General features: G+C 54.7%; 1 protein-coding gene and 1 long non-coding RNA gene across 3 annotated transcripts; one reads left to right on the forward strand and one right to left on the reverse strand.

Moving 5' to 3' along the window:
• Nucleotides 1-4,281: 4,281 nt before the first annotated feature.
• LOC115275443 lies at nt 4,282-11,100 on the forward strand. 2 transcript variants are annotated; one of them, XR_003901564.1, is made up of 4 exons: nt 4,339-4,356; nt 8,063-8,220; nt 8,474-8,645; nt 10,912-11,100. It is a non-coding gene; the product is annotated as an uncharacterized LOC115275443 (long non-coding RNA). The 2 variants fall into 2 exon arrangements; XR_003901565.1 differs by lacking the exon at nt 8,063-8,220 and having other exon boundaries at nt 4,282-4,356.
• Nucleotides 11,101-18,979: 7,879 nt separating this feature from the next.
• Nucleotides 18,980-19,986, reverse strand: DNAJB8 (DnaJ heat shock protein family (Hsp40) member B8). Its single transcript, XM_029919176.1, has one exon. The coding sequence runs from the start codon at nt 19,760-19,762 to the stop codon at nt 19,067-19,069; it is 696 nt and encodes a 231-aa protein (XP_029775036.1). The 5' UTR covers nt 19,763-19,986; the 3' UTR covers nt 18,980-19,066.
• Between the last annotated feature and the right edge of the window lie 45 nt (nt 19,987-20,031).

Consider the following 20,031-nt stretch of genomic DNA (forward strand, 5'->3'; position numbering starts at 1 on the left):
CCGCCCCCACACGCTTCTGGGCTCACATAGCTAAGTGACAAGAGCCCCGCAGTCAGAAAAGCCATGGGCAAGAGCAAGAGCAAGCCGGGCTGTCCTTGGGCACCTGTACCAAGAATCTGATCAGAGATGGTGGGAGGGAGGAGCGCTCTAGAGGAAGGGGCTGGGGCTGGGGGCTCTGGACCAGCTGGCTTGCATTTGGAAAGCACACTCTTGGGCCTGTGGTTTGTTCTCTAGAAATGGGCCGGTCTTGGGAGGGGCAGTCCCTCCAGGGTCAGCCAGGCCCAGAGGTCACAGCATCAGACACGGAAAACAAAAGCCTGTCCCTGATGCCTCGGGTCCACTCATGGCCTCTGTCAGATCCAGCGTGTCCCAGAGCCCAATTCAGGGTGGTAGCCAGCCTTGACCTGTCAGACTGTAATGTAGGAAGTACTAGAATGAGGCACGGTCCCTCCTGCTACACATGGTCCTGAAGCTGCAAGGGATATCCACCGTCTCCTCCTCCCACCTTCAGCCAGGACTCCCACTGCACTCAGGACGCCTAGCGTGCTGCCCTGGATCTTCTCCAGGGGTCTGAGACCTCGCTTGCCTTGCCTTGTCCTGCCATGGTGGCCGTAACTGCCCGCAGTCATTGTCCCTGGGTACAACGGACCAGCAGACGCCCCCAGAGAATTCGGAGCTCTGGAGCTAACCCTTCCTGCCCCCTCTGTGTGACAGCACCTGTTATGGCCCCTGGTCCGAGACTGTAATGTGTGGGACACCAGGGTTCCTTGAAAGAATGATGCCTTAATACCCTAAGGTAGCTGTGGTATTTAATGACCCAGTTTCTCTCCTATACATCTAGAATGGTCCTGATGATGTACCATCCATGGGTACATTGAGCAAATAATCATTTGAGTCGTTTCCTGTGTGCTTGGGAAAGCAATTGAGAAGCCATCTGCCCTGTTTGGGAAAATGTGACCATCAGACCTGGGTGAGCCCCTAGGTGGTGATATGGGTTCCAGTAAAGGTAAGTTGCTGGCCTCTGGAGGCAGTAAGGGATCCAGCGGGACCAACTTGCCTGCACATGGCTGGCCAGTCTTCTCCAGAGGCCCCCCCACCACGGCCTCAGCGCTGGTCTATGACGGTAGCAGCATACCGGGGCACCTGCACCACCTGCCACCAGGCTGCTCTGTTCCCAGAGCCATCGTGCAATGCTAGAGTGGCCCCAGGGTGAGGCGGTCTTCCCCAGTTGTCATGTCTCTCCTCCATCCTGGGTGCACAAGGTGAGGGGCCCACCCGGTAACTGACTCCTCAGACGTCTTGTCTCGGGTCTTCCCTCCTTCCAAGTGCATGACCAACCAGCCAGGCTACAGACAGTGGCCCCGGAGTCCACACACACCCATTCCTCGGGCTGCTTTTCCCTCCTACGTGATGAGTAGCCCAGGGTCTCAGCCCACTCTCCTTCTGGGTGCTCCCGAGGGGTCTGTAGGATGGCCGAGGCCCACAGTTGCAGACGTAGGAGACATGGGAATCCAGGCCACCCTGTTGCTGACCTGTGAGCACACTTGCTCAGCCCGCCCTCAGTGCTCCTCTTCTATCACACAGCCCATCGCTGCAGGACCTGGCTGTCTTATGATTAGAACATCCGACAGTGGCCATGTCCAGGCACACGGTCACAGGACACCACGTCACCACGTGCTCAGGCCCCGCAGGGCCCCTGCAGCATTCCAGAAGTTCAACTCCTGAACTTTGCTGCAGTGCTCTGAGCATTTACCTAGCAACCTCTCAGCAGGGCCGGCTGGCAGCTCCACCTGGGGCTGCATCCGCCACCCTCAGATCTGCAGATCACATGACCCAGGAGCAGCCAAACCACAGTAAGAACCTTCTTTTGCTCTGGGCCCCACCCATGCAATCACTGGATGGGTGGGCTGGGGCAGCAAACCCAGGGGTGATGTTTGCTGCATCCCAGGGACCCCTGAGTGCCCCCCTGCCTCTTTCTTCAAGGGCAACCTTACCCTTGCCCCCCCCCCAGAAAGGAGTTCCCAGCATGCCCCAGCCTTGGGACCCTTAAAACTCTTCACTGATAAGCAAGCCTCACGTGCTTCCCTCGGATTGCAAGCGCACTTGCACAACCCATCCCAGGTCCAAGGCCCATGACGTCGAGGGGACCAGCATGACACTTTACACGCATCCAGACCAGCACTTCCTTCAGCTTTTTTTCTCTCGGGTTAGATCCCAGTGAAACCAAATGCAATCCTCTAACGCTGTTTAACTGCTGGCACGGTATGGCCCATCCCTACACTAGTGGCCTCACTCCCTATTTCTGAGCCTCTCTAGGAGGTATCTGGAATTATGCTCCATCCCAGGTTGGGGACAATCATTTTGGGTGGGGGGGACCCAGGGATAATCACTTAATTTTGATTTTTTAATTTTTCTGCCATTCAAAATGTTAAGTTAAGCATGCTGAAGTTTTATGAAAGGACATCTTAGAAGTTCAGTGAACATGCTGAATCCATCGTGTAAGCCTCAGGCTCCAGAGACAAGCATTGAAGCAGGGGCCATGGATGCCGCTGAGGGGGGTCGGGTACAGGTTTACACCAAGGAGGCATGATCCACTGGGAGGCCGGGGTTGGGACAGTCCCAACCTTCTAGGAGCTGGAATGTAGGGAGCTGGAATCCAGGCAGCCTGGATGGGAGAGAAGGCTCCAGTGCCATTAAAGCAGACGCTGTGGGCAGGAGGAGCAAAAACAGTCACAGCAAACATTTATATGGCCTTTCATGTATACGGTGTTCTAAACACTTTATCCGTGTCAGCTCATTCAAGTTTCCAAACAACCCAGAAGATAGAGTCCCCATATTTCTATCCCCATTTTACAGTTGGAACTGACCCACGGGACAATTTATGAACTTGCCAGAAAGACACAGGCAGGAGTGTAGCTCTAGAGATGGGCCAGCACGAATGCACGCGTGCCTTGATTTATTTTTTTCATGAAATATTCCCATGTGCCCACTGGTACTGAAGAAATAGAAGTTAGCAAACACACACCCCTTCCACTCACATATCTGCCTAGAATGATGTTCTAGTCTAGTGGAAGAGATACACATTCAACATGTAAGTGCTCAAATATATTGTCACTAACAATCCTTGCCATGAAGCAACGGTGGATAGGAAACTGACCTGACTCGGGGGTCAGGGCAGGGCTCCTGGAACAAAAGATATTTTAGCTGAACCCTGACTAATGGAGGTTTGGGGTTAAAGAACATTCTGGGCAGCGGGAACAGCATGTGCAAGGCGCTGTGGTGAGCAAGAGATTAGTTTATTAGAGACTTCAGAAAGGGTGCAGCATAGCTAGAGAGTGTGAGCAAGAGGGAATCTGGTGGGAGATGGGAACCAAGATGTGGGCAGGGACTGCATTTCTAAGAATCTCATAGGCCAGGATAAACTTTGGATTTTATGCTAAATGCACTGGGAAGTTATTGGAAGGTTTAAAGCAAGGCAATCACATGGTCTGATTTACCTTTTTGTGGGACCCTTTGGTGCTATATGGAGTCAGGAGGCAAAGGAGAGGCAGAAAGACTCACTAGGAGGCTATTATAGCAAAGTGAGCAAGAAATAATGGCTGCTTTCTCAGAGGGATGACAATGGAGGTGAGGGGCTGCCCCTCCTGTGAGCAGACTTCCTGGAAGCCCCCCACACACACTTCTTCTCATGTCCCATCCTCAGAGGAGCCTGGGAATTGTGATCTTTGTTCCACATGACCTTGCACCCGTTGAAGAATCTGGTACCCTGTTTCTTTTATTTTTTTAATTTTTTAAACGTTTTTTATTTATTTTTGAGAAACAGAGAAAGACAGTGTGAGCAGGGGAGGATCAGAGAGAGAGGGAGACACAGAATCCAAAGCAGGCTCCAGGCTCTGAGCTGTCAGCACAGAGCTCGACGCAGGGCTCCAGCCCACGAGCAGTGAGATCATGACCTGAGCCGAAGCCGGACGCTTAACCAACAGAGGTGCCCCTCTGCTACCCTGTTTCTAAGGAAGAAAGGGGAGACGGACAATGAGGCAGACATTTAGCAGCCGTGCCCCTGTGATGTTATGATCGATGGCGGTGATGATGCTAACAGTGGTGGTGGAGGTCAGGTTGTAATCGATGGTGGGGGTGGATGTGGTAATGATTTCATGGTGCTGTTCATGATGACGGGGGCAACAATGGGCAGGTGAGTGTCTAGTGGGGGTGATGATTGTGAGGTGATCTTGAAGGGGGTGGTGACAATATCTGCCAGGGAGGGGGATTTCCACACTGGCACTGAGCAGGTGACAACGCTGGTGGCGCTGGTGGATGGCTGTGGCTACAAGGAGGATGGCTGTGCTGACATAGAAGGTGAAGCAGTGACGGTGGTGGCGGGATTGACGGTGGTGTTCAATGGGGCTGTGTAGGTAGAGGCGCCCATCGCGAGAGCACTGATGGGGTTCGCACTGGTGGTGTTTGTCATGGTGGGGGTGATGGCCCTTGCACTGGTGGTGACGGTGATGTTTCTGGCAGTGGTCAGGATCTAGCCGGCGCTGATGATGATGGCTGCTGTGGTGATGGGGATGGTGGTGGCAGAGTAATGGCAACAGTGCTGATGATGGCTTTAATTTCTCCATTCCCACTCATACCAGACCCAGGGAGTTGAACTAGTCTTCTTCTTGCCCTTTCACTCCATTCTGACTAGTACTCACCGTCCTCACGCAAACATAGACTCCCAGAGTCCAACCTCCCCTTTGAGAGCCAAGCCGCTCCCACCATGATCTTACATCTCCTGGTCTCCTCCTTCTTCACTGAAGACTTTGGAACCTGGCTTACAGACTTCCCCAGACCTGTACCCAGTCCTCCCCCCTTTCCAAGAACCATTGCAATTATCAGTGCAATGGAATAACCATGATATTATCAACCAACCCTTTCCCAGCTGCCACCGCTGCCTCTTCCTCCTCCTTCTTCTCTCTCTTCCTCCCTCCCTCCCCCCCACTAGTCCTATTTCATACAACTGTATTCTTCCCAGCAAAACAGAAGCATCCTCAGGCCACCATTATTCTCCCATTGCTCTACTTGAACCCCATGGAACCTCCTTGAGTCCCATGACAGGGACTGTGGCATTCAGATACCCCCTTTTTCTCCTATACATTGCAGACCTGCTCGAATCTTCATTCTTGTGACCTCTAAACATCACGTCCCACACCCAGGAGCCAGGGCTCATTAGATGCAGGTCTGGCGCCAGGGCAGGGCAGGAAACATTCTAGATGAGCCTTGGGTGTCTCATCATGCAGAATGCGAGGGGAATCTTGCTCATAGTCTGCGGGGCTGTGAGGACGGGATCAGGAGCTAACTGGCCAAAGGACACATACTGGCCAACGGTGGGACAGTTTGAACATCAAAAAAATCCTGCAACAGACTGAAACACAACAAAGATGCTAAAAATCGATGCGCATAGAAAAGTAGTTAAAAAACCTTATTGGTCACCATTGGGTTGGCTAGGAATGAGCTTTCTATTCCAAAAACAGTTCAATAAAAGAAAGACTGATCCTCTGTCTCCAGTTCTTCTATGCACTATTTCTCAGAATAACTAGTTGATGAGAGAGATTTCTTTAGGAAATTTCCAGCAAATAAATGAAGAGGAAATGGCAGGGGATCACCACTTTGCAACCCTGGAAGGAGACCTGATCACCAGTGTTTACCAAAATTATTAGTGAGAAGCAGGTGGGGCATTTTATAATGGATGGGCCAAGCTGAGAGCATCCAAACCATTATTTAACAATCTTAATTTTACAAAAAGGAAGTGACCAGGTATTACTGAGGGATACTTAGAATAAGACACATCACTATCTTTGCAGCGTCCTTACCAAAAACTCTTGCCTGGATCTGATCAAGCCACTAGACCTTTCTCAAGCCTCTAGAACTACAGGAAATACAGGGCTCAGAGGCACATGCTGAATGACACCCCAGGGATGTAATTAGCAAATTACAGAACAGGGCATTCTATAGGTCAAATGCAAGTTTCTCTAACAAATGAAAGGGAAAATGGAGGGAAGGGGGTTTGTAAACTTAAAAGCTTAAAAGACTTATCAGTCAAATGCAATGTGTGGATCTTGTTTGAAAGCTGTTCTGAACAAATCAAAGATAACGAGGGAAATTTGAATAGTAACTAAATTTTTGATAATATTAAAGATGTGTTGCTCTTCAGGTTTGGTAAGGACACTATGGTTATGTTTGTTAAGTCTGTATCGTATCTTTAGGGATGAAGTAATACTACAGTGGGTTGCTAGCCTCCACCTGGATGATGGTGACACCCCCTTAACTGGTCTCCATGCACTGTACTGGCCCCTTGTCATCCTCTCTGCACACTGTTGTCAGATGGTCTTTTCACTATCCAAATTCTGATGTCACCTTCCTGCTTCACATCATTTTGTGACTTCCCATTGCCGTTAAGATCAAAATGACAACATTCACACCAGACCCCACACACCGTCCTGTCCCTGACACCATGCTCCAGGCTCTCTCCCTCCCGGACCTTGTATCACATGTCCCCCTGGGCACAGAGACCCTGCACCTGCAGGCCTCGATGCCTGATGGCTTAACTGGTAGTGGCATGGTGATGGCAGCAGTGTTGATGGCGGTTGAGGGGATGACGGTAGCGATGGCAGCTTTGATGTTGATGGTGCCTACCCTCCTCCACACACGCTTGGCCAATAGACCCTTGAGCAGAGTCACACAAGGCTGGAGCACTGTCAAAGCTGATCACTCGGTGGCAGTAAGTCAGAGAGACCACACCGCATCAATCCAGGAGCTGCCCAGGCTCCCGGCTTTCCCACATGTTCCTCGGACCCAGCCTGTGCCCATCCAGTCGTGCCCCACCCCCTTCCAACTCACGTGACCTACACTTGGTTTCTCTGTCTTGTAACCAGGTGCCTCTAACCGGAACAGAACGGGATAGAGAGCCATGAACTGAGATGGAGCCCATTCTTTCTCACTCTCCTTTGTCATTCTTCTCCTCTCTCCTTGGACCTCTCTCCAGATCTAATCTCTCCCTAGGTGATTGCACCCAGTTCATGACCTTTCTCTTGAACCCCAGATCATGTCTTCAAGTCGTTGGTAACTGGGCATCTCTCACCTGGCTGCCTATCACAAATGTCAAGCTCAGCCTGCCCCAGACTGAAGTCTTGACTTCCCTGCACAAATCTGCCCTCCCATGGTGCTCCCAATCTCAGCAAACTCCATTTTATCCTTGGCCCCTTGACGCTTTCTCTCATGCACACATCCAATCCACCAGTAAATCCATCTTTAAATATATTCTACCAAATGTGCCACCTCCATTGCTATCCCTCTGATACAAGTCATCATCCACTATCACCTGGAGAACTGCAACAGCACGTTTCTGGGCTCCTTCACTCCGCTTCTACACCCCCACAGTCTCCTCCACATGGCAGCCAAAGTCATCATTGAAAATGCATCATCCCCTCCTTAGCCCCAAACCTCATGATGGCTTCCCATCTAACCAGCAAAGAAGAGCCCTACCTACCTCTTCTACTCCTCCTCATTTCATTCTTTGCTTTTTAGTGAATGCTGCTGCCTCAGAGCCTTTGTACTTACTGTGCTTTCTGCAGGGAATGCTCTGCCCAGACCTTCACCTGGCTTGCTTGCTTCCTCACCTCTTTCAGGTGAATTTATGACCTCTTTGACCAGGGTGGCACCATGGAGCACACAGGGGAAGGATCCACAGGACTCAGAGTCTGAAAGGGAAGAGCTCAGGATGATTCCCAGGTGCCCGGGTAGGACCAGAGGGACCACCTCTGAGAAGGAACACGGAATGGGGATCAGATTTGGGGAGAAAAGTGTCACACTCATGCTTGGCTCCAGGAGGGAGCAGCAGTCAGGGGACATCCAGGAGGAGGACTACCACAGTACAGCCCAACAGACTCACAGTCTAGAGCTCAAGGCACAGAGGAGAGCCGGAGGCAGCGCCTGGGCCAGCGGTGGCAGCCATGGCGAGCCTGGGACTGCCACCCTCAGGGTCCCCCTTCGATCTGAACATGCCCACATCCCACATCAGCAGGGCCTTCTGGGCAAAGACCGAGCCCAACAGCGGCAAGACCAGCGGCCAAACAAATCTGAACAGAGCCAGCACCACTGACTTGGTCTGGCAAGGGGCGCAGACCCTCTTGGCTGGATAAATCCACAGGCCAGCCTCTCCCAGCCAGCTACCAGCAGGTAATCGATCAGCCTGATTAATAATTAACATTTTAATTAACTATCAATTTAAACCAAATATGGGAAGCAGTCACTTGCGATTAATGTCCTTTTTCTCCCTTTCTAGAGGGACCCTGTTGAAGGCCCCGCTGCGGGGCCACAGGGGTGGAGGGCCACAGCAGAGTGGGGAAGGGACCCACGCCCGGTCGGCTCCTCCCCCTCCCCTAGCCACAGGGACCCTGGATCGCCAGGCCTGTCTCCTTTTGCCATGCAGGGGAAGGCTTTCTCTGCTCAGCGGCCACTACCAAGCAGGGCAAGTGGAGACAGAGCAGAAACCGTCTCTGCCCTCAAGATGCTGGCACCTGCAAGGGCCAGGTCGAAGGCATCCAGGAACCTGCACGAGCAGAGAGGCTGATTCCTGTGGTCCCAAAAGAGGGAGAAACCAGGTACAGGGTCCGTGGGCCGTAGGAAGGCAGCACCCTTGGCTGTGATGGGGATGCATTGGGAGGATGCTCATGTGGCTGGAGGTGTGGCAGTGGGGAGCACATGCAGGTGTGGCGAGGGCTCCGTGTGGCCAAGGGCAGCCGGAGCTTCTGGAGAAGGTGGCTTGTATGCACCCGTGTTGCCACCCCAGAACTCCACGACCCCAGGGGTTTCCTGACCGGCTGTCGGGTGACCGCAGGCATAACCACGGCGCCTGGGGGCTCAAGTGGCTGGCGGTGCCAGGTTCCTGCTTTGGGGTGTGACAGCACAGTGTGGTTGGCTGGCAGGGTGGCCCTGGCCCGGCACTGCCCGACTCCCTTGCCTCGCAAGTCCTGGGGAAGAGAGGGCCTTATTGCTGGCCAAACCTCTTCAGGCCATGGAGTACCAGATGCAGGGGACACGGAGCCAGGGGGCTGGGGAGACGAGGGGTTCAGAGATGTCACCCGAGGTCCGGCTCAACCTTAGTTGGACCCCAGACTCTTCTGAGATGCGGATGGAGGCTATGCTCAAACCTTTTCTTAAAGCCACACTGCCTCTGGGAATGTCCACTGGGACTAGGTCTGTATGTGATGCTGTACTTGACTGAGACCTGTGCCCAGACCGTTCACAGGGCTCAGTCGAAGGGATGAATAACGCCTCAGATGGACAAGAAGCCGTGGGCTCTGGGGTGGGGGGTCGGGGGCTCCCAGTGCCAGGGGAGAGGAGAGAGGGAGAGATGGCAGATGGAGAAACAAGTCCCAGACAGGGGCAGGAACAGGTCTGGGGTCCCCAGATGGGGGGCTGAGCAGGGTCAAGACCCCGCCAGCTGCCCCCTGGTTCCGGCCCCACCTTGCAGGGCCTCCCTCGGAGTCCTGCTCCCTGCCACAGCCCCTTATCTCTTCACCTTTGCTCTGACCCAGATGCATCCCACCACATCCTCCACTCCAGGGGATGGGCACGGAGACCGGGCAGGAAGCGTTTGGTGGCCGTGAGCCCCTCTGTCCCCTGTTCTCTCTCCAGGCCCTGTGGGGGACTGAATAACAGCCCCCAAAGGTGTCCCCATACCGGTCCCTGGAACGTGCCTGTTGCCCCCCGTGGCCAAAGGGACTTGGCAGATGTGAAGACGTTAAGGGTCTTGCGATGAGATCATCCTTGATGACGGTTTAGCATAACCACAAGGGTCACAGGGAAGCAGGTGGATCAGAGTCAGAGGGAGTGACTAGAGATGTAACGCTGTCCACTCTGAAGGTGGAGGATGGGTCCTCGGGTCAAGGAACGTAGGCGGTCGCAAGGGCCACGGAGGCACTCTTTCCCCAGAGTCTCCAGGTGGGAATCACCAACACCTTAATTAGAACCCAGGGAGGCCACTGCTGAGTGTGAGAGGAGCGAATGTGGGCTGCGTTAAGCCCCTGAGTTTGCAGTAATCAGTTACAGCAGCGGCAGGGAGCATCCCGAGAAATCCCAAGGAAATCCCTGAGAAATCCCAACAAAAGCAAGAGCACCAATTGCCAAGGAAGAGACATGGAGAAGTGAGGAGAGGCGTCAGCCAAGGCCAGGGGTGAGACCTGGGAGGCTGGCTTGTGCGGCCGCAGGAAGCCAACCAGCTGTCCCTTTCCCCCAGCCCCGGGGACACTAAAGGGAAGAAGGCGTATGTGAGCACTGCCCGCCTGTCCCCACGACCCCTCCCCCACCATGCCAGTGTGAGCAGCACTGAGGAGTGGGTAGTAACGCCTCATTTGGCAGATAAAGAAACTGAGGCTCTGAGGGTCGAGATCACTTGTCCCAGGATGGACCCCCATCTACCTGACCTCACTTCCAACCCTCCTTCCAGAACTCGGTGTGTATCTGGCCTGCCCTGGAGGCATGTGTGCCCGCCCCGCCCCCCATCTCTAAGGGGGTGTCCCCACTCCATCCCCTTGAGTCCTGGCAGGCCTGGTGATGGAAATAGGTGGCCCTGCTGACATGGGGCTGAGCCCTGGGCCGCTGGGCATCTGTCTTCAGGGCAGAAAACCCACTCAGGGGCAGGGGGGCTGGGATCAGGCCACACCGGTCTTCCTCCTGACCCGTGAGCAGCTCCCTCCCACCACGAGGCCTCAGCTGCCCCTTCTGTGAGATGGGGTGAGGGTCTCCAGCCATCAGAGCCCCCTTTGCATGCCATGGAGGGCGGCCGCTGTCCACAGTATGTTGTTTTGTGCACAGAGTGAGAGCTGTTATGACACGTGTCAAATGATGCCCCTTTTGGTTGAACAGGAAAAATCTACACACGTACCGCTTTCCAAAATGTTGGCCAGGATCCTTGGAAAACTGCCGCCCATGAAGGCTTTGGGAGCCAGCGGAGGGGTGTGTCTGTGGGGGTGTTTTTATTTTAGATTCTAGGCGTTTTTTTATTTGTTATGATAAGCACAAGCTGGAAAATAAATTTCGGATTTGTCACACGAACTCATCCATAAAGAACTGCCATGGATGTTGAAGGTGGTAGGAGGCTTTAAGGCTGTTCGTGGATTAAATACTGCTTCTTGCTAAAGCCCCTGGCTGGGGTCAGCCTCGCCCACAGTCACCCACACCCACGCCCACGCCGTCGACCGTGGATGGAAATGCCTGCCCACTGGGATCAGGAGAGAGCAGGGCAAGTCCAAGCAATAAATAGAAGCCTCCAGAAAGACAAGTACTGCACCATTCCACTTCCACACAGTCCCTAGAGTCACCAAAGCCACAAAGAAAGCAATCGGGGGCAGGGCAGTGAGTGCAGGGGCTGGGGGAGGGGGACGGGGAGTTAGTGTTTAATGGGGACAGAGTTTCCATTTAGAGAGATGATGGAAAGTTCTGGAGATGGACAGTTGTGGGCGTCTGCACAACCACATGAGTTGCTTGATGCCACCAACCTTGGTTCTTACAATGGTTGAAACGATCAATTCTAGGTCACGTATATTTCACAAAGATAGGCAGGTAGGTGATGGATAAAACTAATCATCTATTGTGGATAAAAGAGGGATGTGGGGGCACCTGGGTGGCTCAGTCGGTCAAGCCTCTGACTTCGGCTCAGGTCATGATCTCACGTTCATGGGTTCAAGCCCTGCGTCGGGCTCTGTGCTGACAGCTCAGAGCCTGAAGCCTGCTTCAGATTCTGTCTCCCTCTCTCTCTGCCCCTCCCCTGCTCATGCTGTCTCTGTCTCAAAAATAAATAAAACATTTAAAAAAAATTTTTTTAAAGAGGGATGTCGGAGGTGGTAAGGAGGAGGCTGGAACTCGGGGTCTCATGGGGTGTTGGGACTTTGTCCTGGGTCTTGAAGAGGGGCTTGGAGACCTCCACCTGCAGATACAGTGGGAGGTTCCAAATTGTCCTGAAGTCAGAGGAGATATAGATGTTTTCCCTATGAGCCACTCCGGGGAGTCTGAAGTTTAGACTCCCAGCAACAGTTGATGGTAGATAGAGCAAGCTGGGAATGATCATGGCCTTCAGTAAGAAACGCAGTGCCTTGTTTTTGTCTGAGGGCTGGAATAGGCAGGTGACAGGTCAAAGGAGCTGTCCCTGGAAGGCCACCTCCGGCAGGTTGGGGCTGAGCCCAGGGAGGAGGCTGGGCCAGGGGTTCCTTCCCAGTCCACCATGGAGCTCCCGGGATTATGGTGAGATGCCTGGGAGCCATTGAGGGCACCCAGCGCAGAGTGGGTGTACAGACCTGAAGTCCCACCCGCCTCGGAGAATGAACAAGGCAGCCCTCCTGAGGCCCTTCTGAGCTGAGCACTGGATGGGACTGCGAGTGGCACTCACGTCTGCTGGTCTGATGCAGAGGCAGGACCAAATGGTGGCAGACAGTAAGGGAAGGCTGATCATGAGGTCCTCACAGGCTGAGGTCTGAGATGCCACAGGAAACAGCTGTCTTCAAATTGCTGATTGTCCCTGGGGTAGGGGCCAACATCTGCAAAGGCGCACAGACCCAAGGTAGAATGTGCTGGAATTTCAGCTGTGAATGCAGGGCTGGGGCACCTTGAGGATGCAATTGAGGCATGCCAAGTTGGCGGAACAGAGCCCCAAGCTCCTGTCCCCACACCTTCCAGGATGGATAAATATTTGTTTTTTTTTTTTTTAAGGTTTTTTTTTTTAATGTTTTTAATTTATTTTTGAGAGACAGAGAGAGACAGCGCAAGGTCAGAGAGAGAGGGAGACACAGAATTCAAAGCAGACTCCAGGCTCTGAGCTAGCTGTCAGCACAGAGCCCGACGCGGGGCTCGAACTCATGAACCATGAGATCATGACCTGAGCTGAAGTCGGACGCTTAACCAACTGAGCCACCCAGGTGCCCCGATAAATATTTGTTGAATCAGTTACAAGGGGAGCTCTCTTTCCAAACTCCTGTCCTGTGCAAGGGACAGGGATGCACAGCAACGTGGACGATGTTTGGAGGATGGAGCCTACCGTAGGGGCTCAGCACCTCCCTCCCACCCCCAACATGAGGCCATTGCTGACTTGGCAAGTTTTGATGTCCCAAGAGCCACACCAAGGGCTCTGGAAGCTTTTTGGTAGCAACAGCTGGTGTGCCAGTTTCCAGCTGAGCTTGGGACCCTGCCTAGCCCAGGAGGGACTCCAGGTCTGTGAGGCTGTAGTGGGCGAAGGGCAGGCGGGGAGGTCTGAATGGCCTACCAAGGCCCCGGCCCAGTGGCAGAGCCACCGTGGGAGATGATGGCAGGGCTGAAGGGCCATGGTCGGGGTGCTGGGCCAGGAGGGTCCTCAGCACCTTGCGGCAATCACTGGACCTTGCCCAGAGGCTCTGCTCAGTCATCCATTAGCCGAATGCCTCCCAGTGTCTCTCCATCTCTCTGTGTCTCTCTGCTCTTGGGCACCCCTAGTCCCCCCCCCCCCCTAACACCTCTGTGTCCTTGGGCTTTAGTGCCCCCTGCCTCTCTTGGATCTGTGGGTCTCTCCTCCTTCTGCGACTCGTCCCACTCCCTGGGTTTTCTTGCCCATCCCCACCCCACCCTCTGCAGTCCCCTCCAGCCCACTGTGTTGCCCTTATCTGGGTCTAGCCCCTGCACAATTGCTGGGAGCCCATCCCCATGACAACGGGGCAGATGGCGGCTGCGATTAGCCTCTCTCCCTCCCGCCAAGGCTCAATCCGTCTTTGAAATTAAATCAGCTGCGATAACATCGACTGGCCAGAGGGAGGGAGGGCTGGTGGAGGCTGCCTAGGCCCCACCCACCCTATCCCAGGCCCTGGGTATAGGGGTGGGGGAGGATGAGGAGGGCAGAACCAGCTCCCACAGGGCAGTATGACCTTGGCCAAGTCTCTAACACTCTGAACCTCAGTTTCCCCACCTGTAAAATGGGGGCAAATCACTGTATTGCTTCTTATGGCTTGTGCAAGTCCCTTGGGACAGGATGCAGGCAATGTTCTTTCTGGGGACTCAGTAGGGTTGCCCCCCTGCCCAACCCCAGTCCATGCGGAAACCAGATGCTAGTGGAAATGCGCCTGTGGGGGTCACACTGCTGGCCAGGCCTGAGGCAACTCATAGCAGACAGGTTACAGACCTCCACACCTGCTCTCTGAACCAGAGAGTATCTCTCCCCAGGGCTCTGGGGCCCTGACTTGTAAAACATTCCAGTGCCATTAAGTCCAGAACATGCCAGAACGCCGTGTGATCACAGCCAGTGATGGGGAGCCCACTCCTTCCCTACAGGACTTGGGTCCCTTCTGACAGCCAGGGGCCCTGGAAGGATATGGGGACCCTAGGGTGAGGTGAAGGGGTGGAGGACGGGGAACCTGACTATGTCTGAGGTCTCCCTGAGGGAAGTGATATCTGAGAAGAGACCAGCGGGGTTGGTAGGAGTGTAGCTGGGTGGGGCTGAGTGGGAAGAGGTGTTTCAGGTAGTGGGGTCACCATGTGTAAAGGTCCTGAGGCAGGACAGTAGCACAGAGCATGAGGGGAGCATAGGGAGGGGCACAGAGACCTGCACAGAAGACAGGTGTGCAGAGAGGTGACTGCTTGGCAATCGGGGAGGAGGCCTCCAGGCAGAGGGCACAGCCAGTGCAAAGAGCCTGAGGCAGGAGCACCGCCAGTATGAGTACAAGATGGTAAGAAGGCAAGTGGGGCTGGAGCAGAGCAAGCAAGGGGAAAGCCATGGTGCCATGGCAGTCACATGATGCAGGGCTTTGTAGCCACCATGACGACTTTGGCTTTTACTTTGAGCGTCTCAAGCTGTTTTTTGCAAGATCCTTCTGGCTGCTGGGATGAGAACAGGATAAAGGAGGAGCAGGGAGGAGGCAGAGCAGCCCAGGAGGGCAGCTGGGGAAGAGCTGCATTCTGAAGGTGGGGCCCTTCACTGCTGAGGAGCCCCCTTGAGGCTGGGCCAGGAGAGGGTCCTCAATGCCACCCCCACCCCGCTTGGGCCACTCTTGCATGCGAAGTGGTACAGAGCTGGACCCAACCAGCCCGCCCAAGCCCTAGTGTGCTTGCCAGGCCATGGAGGCCCCATCAGGGCCCCAGGTGTCCTCACTGCTGCCCTCTCGGCACCTGGCCAAAGCCAGGCCCAGGAGGCCAGGTCCCCTCAGCCAGAATGTCCTGCTCTGGTGAGGCTTGGCAAGGCCTCCACCAAGAGGTGACCGGAAGCAAGGCTTCCAAGGATGAATTTAACAGGCAGGCCAAGGGATTCGAGGAGGGTATTCCACTCAGGTGTAGGAACAGAAAGTACAAGACATGGGTGCTGAAGGGGGCCAGGGCGTGTGGTGCCGACGGGCAGCGGGGGAGATGTGCGGCTGGAACGGCAGGCTGGGGCCCCGAGTGCCCGTCTGGGGAGCTGGACTTTATCTTGGGCACACCTCCCTCGTGGCACCCCACCCTGTCCAGGCTTCAGTTTCTCAGTCTGTCAAATGGGGCAACCCTTAGGTTGAGACAGGATTCAGCAGAGTGTCTGAGGACGTAGGGGGACTCGAGGCCAGGTACAGTGGGCGTGGTGTCAGGTGGCTGCGGGAGAGGCCTGGGAGGAGACTGCCATCGTTGATCATAGGTCCGAGCTGGCTTTGGCGTCAGGCTTGGGGAAGGGAAGGGAGTGCAGACAATGAGCCTGGGCCTTGGGATTCTGGGGGTGTGGACACCGGTGCTTTGCCTAGATCTGCGCTCTGCACCCAGCTCGAGGGCCACGCGACCACTGGGGCTGCCGGCGTAATTGGATTTGCCCAGCAGCTGTCAGAGCTAAGCGGGCCCACTTGATGCAGCCGCGGTTGGCCAGTAATTGGTGAAATTACCAGGTCGGAAAGGGGCGCAGGGCACAGGTCAGGTGGTTAATGCTATAGTGGGGGTTTTGATGAAGTTAGTCCTGTTGCAGGGCTGGGAGCTGGGGCTCAACCTTCTGTGCGTCATGGGGCTCTCCTGTTCCTCTGGTAACGTGGTTAGGAGACCTCCAGCTGCTGGTGGTCCCAGAGGCTCCTGGAGGCAGGACCCAAGAAGCCAGAGGCCAGGCAGAGCCTGGATGTGCGGCCAATGGTCAGGTCACCTACAGTGTCCTCTTGGCCAGGGCACTCGCAGCACCCAAGGGGCTTTGCAGCCTCGATGATCTTGGGGTGATGCCCTTTGACTTGTTAGTAGAAGCCTTCAACAGGTGCCCCTTGGAGATGAGCACCCAGGTGGCTTCCAGGGAATGGGGATGAATTCCTCCCAGGTCTATCTTTGACCAGATGCCTCCCTCCCCTCCCTGGGCTCCCAAAAGCGTCACTTGTCATGAGTTCTAAAGGCAGTCCTCTGAATACACCCCTTGATTCTTGCTGTTCCCTGGAACAGAAGACTCCTACCTTCTTTCATTTCACATAACTTACTGGACACCTACTACTCGCCAGGCCTGGAGTTGAGATGCACAGATGAGCAAAATCTGATCGGCTCCCAGAGCAACTGGCACTCAGAACCCCTTTCCTGGCCACACCCACATGCCCCTCTTCCTAGCCTGGGAACCAAAGACCCTGTCACTAATCAGCCTTGAACCCTGAAACCTGGAATCACCTCCATTTCTGGCTCCACTCCAGCCCCCAAGGAATAAGGAATTGCCAGCATGCCAATCTTTCATTGATGCATGCACACACATGCATGCACACGCACGCACACGCACAGGCCCACTTCACCTTTGTTGCTGCAATTGTTATTGTGATTGTTACCATTATTACCTTAAAGGTAAATCCTTTGGATAAAATCCTGGCTCAGCCACTTGCCAGTTAGTGACTCTCCTCTCTGTGCCTAGGTTTCCCCTGATGTAACAAGGGCCAACGACTACAGTCTGGGAGAGTGTGGGCGTTCAATGGAACTGGGTGTATCCCCCTCACTGGCCTCTTTGCAGTTCCTCAGTAGGGCAGGGTTTTTGCGTTTGCTTTTCCCTCTGCCTACAATGCTTTTCCCCCAGATACTTAAATGGTCCATGACCTCACTTTCATTCCCCTTTCTGATAGATGTCACCTCAGAAAGGAGCACACACCTGAAAACTCGCCAGCCCATGCCATTGAACCCACCCTTCTCAGTGAGCTTACCTGCCTGTATTTCCTGCCTGTCGTGTCCACTGCCGCATCCCAGGACCTAGCACTGTGCCTGGCATATCGTAATATGCCCAGTACATATTTCTCGAATTGCATTGAATCAGAAGCACAAAAAAATAAAATTTTTTATTTATTCTTAGGAGAGAGAGAGATAGAGTGTGAGCAGGAGAGGGGCAGACCAAGAGGGAGACAGAATCCAACACAGGCTCCAGGCTCTGAGTTTTCAGCACAGAGTCCAATGCAGGGCTCGAACTCATGAACCATGAGATCATGACCTGAACCAAAGTCAGATGCTTAACTGACTGACCCACTCAGGTGCCCCTAAAACATATTTTTAAAAGACCAGCCAGCATTCGGTAGGCCCACAAGTAATCGGAACTGTCACCCCTCCCATCATGGGAGGCTCACTCCCCTAGAGGTGTCTACCTTGCTCTGAGTTTAGGGAAAGGTCCAATTTCATAAAACCAGGACCTGCTTGCTGTGATGCCCAGCCCTCCAGTGGCTCCCAGGCCTGGTCTCTGGGCCTCAAGCCTGTCTGTTCTCCTGGCCTGGAGGAGCCCTGCAGAGACTTGGGCCCAGCAACTAGAATCCTCGAGGCTGCCTTTTTCCAAGCTGAGTCTCCCCAACTCCTCCCAGGACAGGGTCTCCAACCTTCTCCCCACTTAGCCCCCTCCTCTGGACTCACCCTAGGCTGCTCCTTCTCTCCTAGGGCAGCACCTGGAGCTGGGCACAAAGTGGGATCAGAAACTCTGAACCAAGGAGCTCTGCATTCCCTGGGAGCACATGAGGACCTCACAGGCACTTTCTCTTTAACATCCTTGGTCACACAAAGCTTGTGGTCCACTCAGATCTCCGGCTCCATGGCCACACATGATGGACATAGCCAGGTCTCCCCAGACTGACTTCCTTCTTCTCTTTAAAGCAGAATTACGACATTCAGTCCAGTTTCAAGGGTTGGTTAGTAGGTCTGCATCTGCTCCCCTCCCAACAGAGTGTGTCTGAGAATGTGAAGCCTGCGCCTTTTGTGGCTCCTTCAAAGCCCACGTGCCAACACTGAAGACACAATGGCGAGGAAAGAGCCCTGGGGTCCAGCTGCAGAGACCTCACTCTGGCTCACGGGCAAGCAGGCCCACACAAACACCTTTGTGCCACAAAGATTTACTGAGTACCTACTATATCCATGCCCTGGGCTAGGTGCTAGATCAGAGCTCCTCTTTCTGTGTTTATGGTCCCCTGGGGCAACAGACTGAAATCAAACCATCTTCCACTTCTCTCTGCTAAACATATGCAGACAAAAATGTGTGCACTGTGTCCACACATAAGACCCTCAGGCTACAGTCTTCCCCTACATAAGGTTACTTTGGGGGTCAATTGGAAATTATAGAACAGGGCCCCAATCCTCAGAAGGCCCCCTTGAAGAAGAGGTGGTTGAGCAAAGGCCTAGAGATGAGTGGGCATTTGCCAGCACATGCAAAGGCCCTGAGGTTGCAAGGCATTTGGTTCCATGGAGTAATAGAGAGGAGGCCAGTATGTCTGGAGCTTAGAGAGGGATGGTTGCTGGGAGGTGAAACCAAAAAGGGGTGCAGGGGCTGGAGGCCCTGGGAGGAGGATGCAGCCCCATCAGAGAGCCAACGGCGGGCTCAGCTTCGCAGGGCTCGGCTGAGGCAAACTGCCAGTCACAGCATTCACCAAAGCAGATGACACAGATGAGAGGGGTCACAAACCACCTGCAGGACCACCCCCCTCTCACACATGCAGCTGGCATGTGGAGGCAGCACCCAGACCCCCATACACATGTGGATGAGCGATTTCCATGAACTCACTTGGCACGTTTATTAAGCATCAGCCGTGCTTGCAGCCCGAGTGGCAGCCGTGTGGAATGGGCGGCCAGGCGCTCACTTGTTGTCCACGTGCTTGAGCTGCTCCTTGCCATTGATGGTCACCGACTTGAGCTGCCCGTCCTCCTCCACCTCCACGCGTTCCTGCCCGTTCTCCACGATGCGCTTGGTCGTGACCTTGTGTCCGTTGACCACCTCAGTGGACGACATCACCGACTTGAACCCCGAGCCACTGGAGCCCCCGAAGGAGGTGGATGAGAAGGAGGTGCGGCTGGCGCCGCCCCCCCGGCTCAGGGTGTCAAAGGACGAGAAGGCTTCCATGAAGGCCGGGAACTCGCCGAAGCCAGCTGGGAAGGCCCCCCTCAGGCCGTGGCCCCAGCCCATGTGGTCGCTGTGGAAGGGAGCGTCCCAGAAGTCGAACGAGAAGGGGTCCAGGCCACCGAAGAACTCGCGGAAGATGTCTTCAGGGTTACGGAAGGTATAGCCGGTGTCGAAGGGGCTGTTGTAGGGGGTGCTGGCCCCACCGCTGGCCCGCCAGCTGTCGCAGCCCGCGTGGTCATACACGGAGCGCTTCTTGGAGTCGGACAGGACCTCGTAGGCCTCAGACACCTGCTTGAACTTCTTCTCAGCCTCCTCCTTGTTTTCGGGGTTCTTGTCTGGGTGCCAGCGCAGGGCCAGCTTGCGGTAGGCTTTCTTGATGGCCTCCGGGGAGGCGCTCGGCTGCACCCCCAGCACCTCGTAGTAGTTGGCCATGCTGAGGGGAGGCAGGGAGGAAGCGGGCACCTGTGGCCTGGGTGGCAGAGATGGTCTCAGAGGAGGCAACAGCTGGTGTGGGTCCCTCGACGGGGATCTGGCTGGGATCTGCTGGCTCCAGGCGTGGCTCTGCCCAGTGAGCTTACCCTTTCATAGTACCAGCTCTCAGGGACAGGTGGGCTCCTCCGTGGACAGGGGTGGGGGGAGGGGGACACTGCTGCAGTGGGGCAGGCCCCCTTGCAGAGCAGAGGCTGGGCTCTTTGTGACAT

This window comes from Suricata suricatta, chromosome 12 (genome assembly GCF_006229205.1).
Source record: "Suricata suricatta isolate VVHF042 chromosome 12, meerkat_22Aug2017_6uvM2_HiC, whole genome shotgun sequence".
Lineage (NCBI taxonomy): Eukaryota > Metazoa > Chordata > Mammalia > Carnivora > Herpestidae > Suricata > Suricata suricatta.